Source organism: Lepisosteus oculatus, chromosome 6 (assembly GCF_040954835.1).
Source record: "Lepisosteus oculatus isolate fLepOcu1 chromosome 6, fLepOcu1.hap2, whole genome shotgun sequence".
NCBI lineage: Eukaryota > Metazoa > Chordata > Actinopteri > Semionotiformes > Lepisosteidae > Lepisosteus > Lepisosteus oculatus.
Window position 1 is genome coordinate 8,008,853 of NC_090701.1, and position 13,293 is coordinate 8,022,145.

At 32.8% G+C, this 13,293-nt stretch overlaps 1 protein-coding gene across 2 annotated transcripts in view; it reads left to right on the forward strand.

Annotated features, from left to right (window-relative positions):
* LOC102686477 (cadherin-12-like) overlaps window positions 1-13,293 on the forward strand; it is a 119,358-nt gene that overhangs the window by 49,152 nt on the left and 56,913 nt on the right. For both annotated transcript variants that reach the window (XM_069190931.1, XM_069190932.1), the window contains exon 2: window positions 1,168-1,562. In XM_069190931.1, coding sequence (XP_069047032.1) covers window positions 1,329-1,562 — 234 coding nt within the window. In that variant the 5' untranslated portion in view covers window positions 1,168-1,328. The remainder of the gene's footprint in view (window positions 1-1,167; window positions 1,563-13,293) is intronic.

Here is a 13,293-nt window from a genome sequence, read left to right on the forward strand (position 1 = left end):
AACCAGTACCCTTTCTACAGTAAAGCTTCAGATATAACAATTAAAATGTCATGCAAGCCCATCATAAATCCACAATTATCCTCTGACGTTGGGTTGTTTTATGCTTTGCAGTTAAAACAGATCTTTCCTGGAATCACAAAATCATGCTTTGACAAAAGGTGCCTGGCACATACACATGGCAATTATTATAATGAGCCTTATGACAATCCACACACTAATACAATGGGACTTTTTCCTAATTGCTGGGTTAGTTGTTACTATCAGAGGCCCAAATCACTAGCATCTTGATCTGCAAAGTAACCCTATATTAACAATGCAGATGCATTTATTAGGTGTTTTCTTATACACTTAATTATCCTTGATAACATTCAGTCTGAATTGCTTGAATGAGTATGCAGGCATGCAGGAGTCTTCTGACTGTCTTCTGTCTTTTTCCCTAATTCTTAACTACATACAGTATATACAGTATTTCAATAAAATAGCCTTTCTACAAATAAGTTAATAATTGTACAATATTTTTTTTTATCTAACGTGAATAAGAAAGATACAATTTCACATCGGCTTTTATTTTTACAGTTTAGTTCAATGTACTCTTCCTGCTTCATCTTACAACCACCACCCAAAAGGTTTTATTCCACTAGTAAGGCCAGAGAGTTGAAGTGGTTGTTTTTGACATTTTCCCTAGTCTGGTCTTTGAACAAAGTGTTGCTTATAATTGAAACTTTACTTAGGCTAAGTGAAGGATCACTTTAACTAAGCCATTTAAGACAACATTTTTTTTTTCTTGTCCAGTTTAGCTGAGTTACTATTTTGTATATTTTTATTTTTCTGAAGTTTATCACTCCTAACTTAGCTGACACTGGAATGACTAATAGTGTGTAAGAGATAATTTCCTCAGAAGGTCATATTAAGAACTTAAAATGTACTCAGAAAGGAAAAATCTAGCTACGTTAGAACATCTTTCAAAGGTGTAACTCTATTTGAAACCCATCAGATCTCTTGTACCACCCTCAGGTTTTTTTTCATTTAGAGTGATATTTCATTCCAAAGAAACACATCGTAAAATAACTGATGGTATATCCCTTCTGTAATGTGTTTGTTCATTGAAAATTATTATTTTCTGAATATATTCAGAATATGTTAACAATGTTTTCTTTGTTTTTTCAGGGTATTACTCTGAATGAGTAATTAAAAAGACTACAGTGTGCAGATATATTGAGAAACATCGTGAATGATCATCATCAAGTTATTTTCAGCTCACTCCTGATTGCGTACCTTTCAGCTGAAATTTTGGAGTTTAACAAGACACTCCACTTAAGAGATTGCCAATGCTTACAAGGAACTGCTTGTTGCTGTTCCTTTGGTTTGTCTTTGACAACGGTCTTCTTACACCACTGCATTCTCCGCCACAAAACAGACCGGCAAAGGAACAGCGCAGGGGCATTGTGGAGCTCATGAGAAATGGTCCATCAAGTTTCCAACGAGTCAAACGTGGCTGGGTATGGAACCAGTTCTTCGTGTTGGAGGAGTACATGGGTTCTGACCCACAGTATGTGGGCAAGGTAATATATCTTTTGCTATTTTCACTACATTCACTTAATACCCCTTGGAGCCACATGTATATCTTTTGCATTTTTAAACTGCTACTGAGATACAGATGGAACACAATAAATTTTATTTATTACTGTCGAAATGGTTGTGAAAGACCATTTTAGTCAACTGTAACAGAATCACAGCAGGTCCTGCATAAAGGAGCACACTATAATTGAACTTCTGCAATTTTACCTCCTGGTGCAATTACCCATCATCAGTTTAATAAAGCAAATATCAGCATAGCTGTCACTTTTTAGAATGGACATATGTGTCACAAGATATACTGCATCAGGCAGATGTAGAGCTGTTTTAAGAGCAAAAGACATACAGGCTAAATATAAGGATGCTAGTCTAACTAAATAATACAATACAATCTGATTTATTTAAATCTATCATTCTCATCAGCAATAAAATATCACAAATTTAATGCAAAATGCACAACATAAGGCTAACCCTTTGGCTTTACCATTGTTTGCCCTGAAACAATTCTCTCAATAATATATTTTTCAGACTTGTCTTTGAAAGTGGGAATAGATATTTAAAAAGTGTTAATAGCAAATCTGCTGCTGATTCAACTCATTCCTTTCATTGATAAAGTGTTATACAGTACATCTCAAAGGAATCTGACAATTGTGTAGGAAGGTAGTGACCTTGGAAAAGTGAAAGGCAACCAAAAAATGAAAAGTAGCTACATGGACAATATCTCAAAATAAAGAAAGCACCTTATATGGAATACCAAACATATAAAAATACCATTAAACTTACAGTAGAAGACACATTTAACCATATTCACAAAAAATTGATTTCAACATAACCACACAATGAAGGCATTTATTAAAGACTCTGACAAATAAAACAAAGAAATTCAAAGAAGGACTAATCTACTCACATCACAATAAAGCACTTTGTAGAGAAGAGATTGAGCATGAAATAAACTGGGCTTACTATACAGAAAACAACAAAAATATATTTATCTTGGTCTCCATACTGAATCAAATTGAAGTCCTTTATCAAGTGTAGCTAGTCCCGGTTAAAGAAAAACCCCCAAAAAAGAATTGTTGTGGCTCCTAGGAGTTTATTACAAGGAATCTCCCTCCTGTGTTCTGGTTTTGCAATACCTTGCTATACTGAAATCAGGTGGCTGGTGACAGCCTTTACGTGGATTTAAGCAACATGCCAATTGCAGGTGCAATGAAAAAAATGGTCTGTGCAGGTGCAATAAGAGGTAATTTAACCTGAATTAGAGGGACAAAAGGAGTACAAAGGAAGAAGGAAAAAAGAGTACACATGCCAATTTCCATACTGTCACAATCCTATGCTTATCTCAGTTACAGTTGCTCATGCAGGTGTTACCATGCTTAAAAACATTAGTGACATTATGCATCTTTAACCATGAGAAAAGGATTTAAAGATCCATTTGCATGCCAAGTTTTACAATGCACATTTCCTGTGGAATAAGATAAGTCTCAGAACAATGTTGTGTGATTCAGGACTTTCTGTAGTAAGCTTGAAAAATCAAGGAATTGTTATTTCCAAGATTTTTTACTCTTTTACTTCCTTTTTTTTCCTTTCAGTATAATTTCGTTTTTGTAAAAAAATATGGTAACTTGTTTTGAATGGCCTGTTTATATTCAATATCTTTACATTATATTCTCTATTTCTATTTACAAGATTACTTTTAGAAGATCATAATTTCATCTTGCAACAACCCAGGATACCATTTATACTGTAAATGGATGCACAATACTTTATAAAAAGCAAAATAATTTCTTCTTCTTTAGTTAAAAAGCATATTGCTCACTGAAAGGGTCAATATTATGACTTACAGTTTCAGGGGAAACAGCAAATGGTTTGTGTAGTCATGTCTAATACAATTTAATGATTCAATTAAATTATATTACATTCATTAGTGTTCACTAATTCAAGAGCAAAAGAATAGGAATTCATGAAAGGATATGAAAACAAAAAGAAAATAATCAGTGTGACATCGCTATACCATCACCTGACATTTCTGTTAAGGTATCTAGTGTGCAAAATACAAAACACATGATGTCTTTCCTTAAATTCAGTATTAGTTTTAATTGTATTAATTAATATGTCACTAATTGAATTCGGAAGAATCAAGTATTTCCTACTTGATTTATATTCTGCAAAAAAATATTACTGTACATGAAATCTAGTTTTAGGTTTCTGTATTATCAATCTTTTTAGTTATGAGTATTAATGGGTTATCATTTCTTATTGTTATGCCAATGTGTATATATTTAAGAGATTTAAATACAGACACACATTGAATGAATATTCAGTATTAAATGTAATCATGATGTATTGAGATAAATAAACATTTTAATAATATTAGTCACATATACAATTGTCCATAAATAATTTCATTTCAGTTTAGTATTTAGTACAAAAGCTCTGCCAAGATAATTCACAACTACAGATGTGCAGTAATTTTTTACTGTACATAAAATTATGCACCAGGTTTGCCAGTAATTCAGTTTCTCATTATTATGCATTTAAGACCTGAAGGACATTTACAATTGTAATATATGCTGAAGACAAATGCTGCAAGACTTGGTGAAAATGGGTGTTAAAATGATGTCTGCATTAAGGATAATGATGTCATTTATCTGTGCTGCCAATATTATGTTTTTTTTTTTCATACATTTTATTAATGAGACTTCTGTTCAAATTACTGTGGGGTCATATTTCTAAAATGTTAATGTTCCAATCAGTTTCACTTACTGAAATTCACACTATTTTATATTGGTTCTTGGATTATGATTGATCTTATAAAAATGAGACTCCCTAAAGTACATACAGTATATATATATGTATTCTATTTGGTTTTTAGATCACACTGATTAATAACATGTACTAGTGGAAAAAACTGAATTTGTTTGCAAACTGCACTCTGATATCAGGTTTAACTAATGAAGCACTGACAATATAATTAATAGCACTATTTATTTAAATACTTTCCTGGAAATGCTGAAAGCTGGTATTGTCTGTTTACATTCTAAAATAAAGGTCATGCATAAAAATATATATACAGTATGTCAACAAAAATATAAAATTTTAATTTAATTAAAAATAATAGCAAATAATAAAAAGAGAATTGATCAAACCAAAACAAATATAATTTTCACACAAAAATAAACAATGTACACATATTCTAGGCATTGTAAATATTAAAATTAAATCACACTAAAACAAATCATCTTGAATTTCTTCCTTACAAGGCATATCAAACTTGCTCTGGCCAACAGTTTAGATTAGCATAGAACTCTAAACACTAATAATCTCTAATGAGCTACTTCCCTGGTTTTGCAGTGTAGATTTGGAGGTATTTTTTAAAAAAAGTCAAAACAGGTCATTTTAATATTTTTTCAAGGTTAAAGTTTTAAAACTTTTACATTCTTAAAAAAGGATTTAAACTTTTTCATGGGCTACTAACTTACTTTTCTATATAGCAATTGGACACATACTAGAAATACAATTTGAACAACATGTTTCCAAATGCTCTTTGCATAGAATATTTTCTCCCTATCTGCTATGTAATATGAAACATAAGCTACAGTTTGAGGGACAGCTTGAAATTTTTATGAGCATTGTGCTTTTTACTTTACCTGACTATTGGTAAGTCTCATGACAATAGCGGTTTCTGAATAAGTAAGAATAATTCTTAGTACCCTTAAAATCTTCAATTTGAAAAATAATGCAGCCAAGTGTTTTGAATGTGAGGGGATGATACAATATATAAACTATACTTAGGTTCTCTGCATTTTCTTACATTCTGCCTAACAGAAAACCACTACTTTGATAGAATAAGAAAAAAATAATACTGCTTAACATCAATGATAGCTTTTATAGAGAACCTGAATATGTAGTTTACAAAGAGATCCGATGAATGATACAAATAGTCATGCGCTGATTTAAAAAAACATTTTTAGATGATTTCATATTTTGTGCAGCATTAAAATGTTAATACAGGGGTGCGTTGTAGGGCTGAGGATTTATCATTTAGTGAAAACCTACAGAAATTAGCATTGTTATCTCACAGTGACATTGCTAGTATTTCAGCATTGTGTACCTCAGGGGAAAAACAAACTCAGATGGTAAAACTATACTCAAAACTGTAGTATGATTTATGTTTAGTCATGAGATAGTAAATTTTTTGTTTCACGAGCCATATATCTACCACATCAAGATGAGACATAAAATTCCTTAATACTCTAGGTACCAGATACTGGGCATTCATCTTCTTCAACTTCGATCTGTCAAGTATGTGATTCATGACTTTATTCCTGTCTGCATCTAGAATCCCATCAAACTTAGCATGTTCCAGGGTGAGTGATGAGTAGACTAACATTATAAAAGCATAAAGTAGAACACAACTATTTTATCAGAAATATTAGTTTTTAAATTTCCCATTCCCATTCTTCATCACCCCCTGACCATACTATAGAAATTAGAAAATGTATGTACACTTTTTTGTGTTTTGTTCTTCTCAAAAGATGACATTATATACAGGTATATAGTAACAAAAACTGACAAATCTACAAACATCTTGTTGCTTCAAATGTGACCTTTGTAACATTGTGTAAATGGAAGTGGCAGGAGCAACCAACTTCTCACTCACTAGAGGTCAGATAAGAACTCTTATACTTGTAAATAGGCACATGAGGTGAAATAGGTAATTGATTAATAATTAATTAACTAGTTAAAGGTAGGTATTGCATATTCACAAGTGGGAGTATTTAATGAAATTCTTGACATATACCACCACCCAATTTCCTCCCATTACCCCAAATACCAAAAAGAAGGCTCCCAACTAAGAAGGAAGAAGAACAACCCAAAAGGGACACTCCTTTCCTTCCCTTGTTGAATCCATGACACTACACCACCAATGCCCCACATCCTTACAAAGCAGTCATAAATATCAGAGCAATAATTAGGAAGATACAATAAATCTCATATATACAACTGTGCTGTGTCTCACTCAATAAGCAAAAGAAAACATAAATCCACTCTACCAAAGTCTCATAAACATAACTTGATAAATTGGATCAAGTACACATTTTAAACGGTATGTAGAAGAATATGGGGCAAGAATCAGTTTGAATGAAGTAAATGTAGAAAAAAATAAAATATTACTGCATTGCAGAAATAAAACATCCCTGTGTAAATAAAGAAACAAAGAATGACAAACAATGCAGCACACAAAATGTACATTCTAGGTCTGATCTAGCCCACATTCACATGTAAAACAAAGTAATGACACAAATAATATCAGTATTCTTGAAGAACATGTGTGGTTATTCCATCCAATAAATTGACACTTTCTAACAAACATTCTTGCAGATTTCCTCCCTCCTGTAAAATCACTACTGGTTTTCCTGTTTTTTTATTGTCTATAAGTGAAGCGAAGAAGCTTAAAATTATACTTAGGGCTTGTTCTAGTTCTTGTTCTTGTTCTTGCTAAAAGTGGTCTCCATTGATTATGTGTCTTCTATTTATTTCCAAGCCCCACAGTACAAGAGTGGATTGCCTTACTCACTTCTTTCTGTAAATACTATTACTAAGTTATGATAGGAAATTTCCCAAAGATTTTCAGCTTTGTATTCTGAATTATCTAGCTTCGCTGTACAAATATTCACTAACCTTTTCATTTTCCTTTGTTTACTCTAGATCAAGTTTTGTTTCAGGTGTCAGTTACATCTGAAAGTTAACGCCTGACCTATTATAGATAAACCACAATCTTTCTGCTACACTAAGTTTCAACAAGTAGCAGCTGTTGCTCTATTTATTGTGTGAATTTTATTTAGTTGAATAGTGTCATATTCTTTCAGCATCTTTTTAATGAGATAAGAAGTAAGTGAATTTGTTTGTTTTTAAGTCCCAGACATCTCAGATGACACAGCATCACAGACATACTGTAATAAAAATGATAAGAGACAACAAAAACAGACAGCAGGATCTGTACCCCAGCCTATCATTTGATTACGACAGTATGTGATTTATCAATACAAGTGTATTTTCAATAAATTTACATGATAACTATTTGATTATGGGATGTGCATTGTTCCATGAAATACCAGTGGTGTGCTTTGATATGTTTTTTATGAATGTCTTAGCATAGAAAACCACAACACCTCTTAAGTGCACATTATCAAGCAAACAAATAGGCAGAAACATTGTCTTACCTAACATATTTTTTTAATCTACAACTTTGTTTGCCATTTTTTTATTTAGTAATTTTTAAATGGAAAAGCTACTCGATATAAATCGATATAAATTATTCATTGAATTGAATTCGAATGAAGATAAATAATTTAAAAAATGTAGAGGAAAGAAAATTAAATATAAAGCTTTTTCATATTAAGATAAAAAATTCCATTACCGAAATCTAGGCTTCTGAAAAGGATAGATTTTTTTACAGTCCCATTCTTTCAAGAGCAGGCAAATATTGTCAAACTGATCACAGCTCAGAAGGCAAGGGATGGACTCCATACGGGTTACAAGGTCGCAAAAAATCCAAAACCTGTAAAATAAATAGGAAGTCTGGGGGCGGAGTCCAAGGGCGAGTGAAAGTCCAAAAAACCCAGAGGTAGATTAAGTATAAAGCGCCAAAGACACAATCCAAAAATCAAGGTCAAGAAACAGGCCGAAATCCAGAAAATAAGCATCATCAGTCTCATCAGGAGGGACTGGGAAGCTTGTAAAAACTGATGGAACACAATGGAGGAAGGTACTGGCAAATTATAGATGAAAACCTGACCTAAAGCCCAGACAAAAATTCGCCTTTCAGCAGGAAGTTGATAGGCTGATAGGCAAATGCTAATGCTACACTGGAGTTGGCTTAAGAACACAAACGTTAATGCCATTGAGTGGCCTTCTGAATCCTATTGAAAATCTGTGGAAAGACTTGAAAACTGTTCTCCATAAGTGATTTCCAATCATCTTTAGAGCGTTTGAGTAAATCTGCCAAGGAGAATTGACAAAAATTGCACCAGGCCAGTGTCTGCAGTTGATATACAGGAGACTAACCTAAAAAAATGGTTTAAATTGCTTCCAGCACATCTTCATCAAGTTCATGAGTCTGAATACTTAATTTAATTATATTTTTGTGATAATATCACTAAATGCACACAATAGGAAAGATCTGAGTTATTTTGTATTTATTTTGTATTTTCTTTTCTATTTGGTATTTACAATTCATTGCTTAATTATTTTTATATAAAATGTCTAAAGTGTTTTCATCCATCCATCTGTTTTCTAATCTGCTTATTGCAGGGCTGTGGTGATAGCTGGAGACTAAGTGGGCAGACAAGTGGCACAAAATGGGAAATTATCATTCCCCAGTATTACATAGTACAAAAAGGTCAGAGGATTTTTCTAAAAAAAACCTGATAAAGCCCAGTTAAATTGTTCATTAATGTGCATATACTTTACCTTGTGAGGCATCTTTTTGAAACATTAAAAATAGTGCCGCAAGCTTTCTTCAAGCAACAGTTACAAAATAAATCACCTTCATTAAGAATGAAGGTAAACAAGTGTATTGAAACACCTATGAGAGGCATGGTAAACTGAGAATAAAAGTCAATTTTTATCATCTGTTTTTAACCAAACCAGCCAGGCAAGCTGTCATATAGTACATACAAAGAAAGTATATTTAAACTGCCCTCAGGAAAGAGATTATTTTTGGAAAAATGGAGCTACAGCAGGGAAATTAAATCTTCAGAATCAGATCATTTTCTGAGTCAATTAGAGGAATTTTTAAATTTTCATTGATGTTAATTTTTTAAAATATTTTCCTACTCATCAAAAGTTACATACTGTATATACAGCTTGTTTCTGAAAAAGCAGATTGTGTGCCAGTTTCAGTCTCAGCTTGCTATAACTACAAATTAGCAGAATTTATCATAACATTTAAGAAGATTTTGTGCAGGAGCAGAGGGGGATGGCTTTAGACTACAAGTGAAGAGAAGGCTGAGTGACTGGAGACTATAAGCCACAGTAATAAAGAACATAATAAAAGATGCCAACCAGTTTATCTGTTATGCTAGTCTTGTAGTCTAGTGAAACTAACTGAAACTAACTTTTCATATTAAATCCTGTTTCAGATACCTAAACGAGTTCCAATTAACATAATTTTCCACTGAATCCTTGTTTCACTACTGAGTGTAAAATAGTGACCTACTGTACGGTGTACACAATCTAATTAAATCCACAGCTCCAATCATATCACCAAAGTACCTAAGGCTATATTTGAGCTAGATTAATCTAGGCTAAATTAATATTAGGGTATTTATATAATAAATATAATATAATATCAAGGTTACAGTAATTTAAATATCTTGCACAACATGACTATGTAGAAAACTACAGTATATCAATAAAAAACAGCCATTTAATGCTACTGCACAAAACAGTTTGAAAAAGTAAATGTTTTACTTCATCATCAAAATAGTAGCACAATATATATCAGATATATCTAATATATATAAAGCTATCAGTACTGTTTGTACCTGAGTTTAAGGAGATTCATCATTAGTTTCATCAGTATAAACACAAATAGAAGAATAGGTTATACCCAACATTTTTACCAATACTGCATGTGTAGGAACTTTCTATATTTTATCTGTTGTTTTTACAGTATTTCTTTCTTTTTGGGGAAGAATGTTGACAATCATAATTTTGGAAAGTTCAACTATGAAAGCATTTTTATTGAAGCTTTCAAGCTTTCATTTCTCTTTCTGGTTTTATGTTTTTTACTCATACTATTCTCAAAAGATCCATTTGCCTGCAGAATTAGTTAGACAGATCACAATGAAATACATGAGTGCACATAAGAAAGATAAGTGTAGTTCGATCACCTGGATAATCAAATATAATAATCAAAAATATCGCTAGACTACGCCCTATGCTATCACTAACTGTGGCTGAAAAGCTAATCAACACATTTGTGTTCTCTCGAATAGATTACTGTAATGCTCTACTCGCTGGGGTATCTAAATCTACTTTGAACAAACTGCAGTATGTCCAAAATTCAGCAGCCAGAATCCTAACCAGGTCTAGTGTAAACGATCACATTACTCCTATCCTGGAGTCCTTGCACTGGCTTCCTGTCAAATTCCGTGTGGACTTTAAAATCCTCATGCTCTCCTATAAGGCTCTGCATGGCTTGGCACCTCAGTATCTGTCTGAACTATTATCGCCCTACTCCTCACCTTGCAACCTTCGGTCTTCTAATTCTGGTCTCCTTACTGTCCCCCAAGCCTGTATACATTGTATGGGTGACAGGGCCTTCTCTTGTTATGCCTCCAAGCTCTGGAACTCTCTGTCCAAGGATATCAGAGAGTCACCTTCTCTAAACTCCTTCAAATCCAGACTCAAAACCTTCTTTTTTAGAAGAGCCTTTACATAACTGGTTACTATTCTTCACCCCTCTGCTTTTCTTAGTACCACCATTCATGGTCTCCTCTGTATATTGTAATTGTGTTTTATCTTGTGCATTCTTTTTATTTATTGTTGTTGTCATTCTGTAAAGTGCTTTGAGAAGCCACCTTTAAAGGCACTATATAAAATAAAGTTTATTATTATAAGTTTATTAAGTGAAATTGTTAAACAGTGAATTAACATTATTGAAAATAATAAAGCACACAAGCCAATTTAAGTAAACATGTTCAGCCTACTCTTTTACATTTTCAGCTTTTTATTCCAATGCTTATTCCAAAGCCATTCAAGAACCTTTCTTTGTATGTTTCTTTCCAACACTATCTGATGAGGAAAATGGCATACAGTATCAACACAGTATTATTTTACTGTGGTACGTATAGGACTAGCTCCTCTCATTTAATATCTCTTCCACCTTAATTTTGTGCTTGGCTGCTTAAATTGCATATTCCATATTTCAATCTTCACAAAGCTGTCTATTGCCTCCACAGTATTTTTGTCAATTAATTTTATCTTTTGTAAGTTGACTAACTTTGGCATGCGTAAATACAGTAGGTACAGTAGCTCTTTCAAATTGTTTTCAATGTTATACCAATAGCTTGTTTTCATGTATCACTCAGAACTTGTCTACATTTAAATATTATCTGTCAGTTGTTTGCATAAACTTTAATTTTATTTAAATTTTTGGAATTATCTTTGCAGCTTCTACCGTATTTGCTTTCCTCCTGTTTTGGTATCATCTATGAATTTTATTAGCTTACTAAATACACCAGAATTTATATTGCTGATATAAATCAGCAAGAACAGTTAGCCTACTACATTTCCATGTGTTACTGCACAAATTAGATCACCCCAATTTGAGTCCTCATTATATTATCTGATTTCTGCTTGTTAACTGCTTCTCAGTCTTTGTGAGCACTGTGGCTTTTAATTTAAGAATTAATATTCTATGCTGAACCTTATCAAAGGCTAGTAAACTATATATTTCATATCAGACTTTGCTACTATCCATTGCTGACTTATTATTGTGACATTGCTGCTGCTGTGTTATTCCACATAATCATACAGGTTGCTGAGAAAACATCATATTTTCTTATTCTGGTAATTGTCTCCATGATTATTGTCACTATATGTATATACTGTAGCTCATGTCATTGTTCCTGGAATGTTGTACACAATAAAAGTCAGACTGATGTATAATTAACTGGCTTTGTTTGCCCTAAATGTTTATGGTTGAGTATTACATTGCAATTTTCCAATATCTTCTCTCTCTTAACTGTCTGATTATATATTTAATGGTTTATAAAGAATATCTCTTATTTCTTTGAATACAGCTGAAAAAAATAGCATTAGGATCAGACACTAAAGTCTAAATTATTTCTAGCCTATAGAGCATGCCCTGTTATACTCCTACTCTGTTGGGGCTCTGAGTAAGGCCCTTAACCCCAACTGCTCTATGGGTGCCATATAAATGACTGACGTTGTGCTCTGACCCCATACTTTTCTCCCACTCTGTGTGTCTCATGGAGAGCAAGTTGGGGTGTGCAAAAAGACAAATTCCTAATACAAGAAAGAGTATATGGCCAATAAAGTGATCTTATCTTACTTTTTGGAGTGTTGCTTCATCCTGATGTGTATTATATACTCCATCTGCAAATTAGTTTCACAAAAACGGCTTGTTTATCAAATTTCCATGATCTGTAAATATACTGATACGACAAAGATCTTACACAATGTATCCTTCAATATTTTCCCTGCATTAGTACTAAACAACTATTTGAATTGGTTCCAGAAATAGGTACAGGGAATAATTAAACATTTTTCTCTCTGCCTGTCTTGATTTTTTTAAGCTTGTAGATCAATATTGTTTATCTTTCTATTTTTCTTTATCCTTAGTATTTTCCTTAGAGGGTTCTTTGAAGAGTTTCAGCCATGCCATTTGAGACTTTGCTTATTTTGTGGATGAATTTTCACTGTGCTTCAGACATTTTGAATCATACATTTTTAGTCAAACATCCATGATGTCTCCTAGTATAATAGTCTCCTTACTGCTACCAGCATCTTTTATTTTATTTTGTAATAAATTATGTCTGTAGCATTAATAAAACATTGATGACCTGTGTACTAATATGTACTGTAATAGCATGTGTATGTTCAGCCCTAAATGTCACACACATCTCACAAATGATGCTTTCGGTTAACTTCTGGCAAGTAGCACATCCATTTGTCATATTCGCA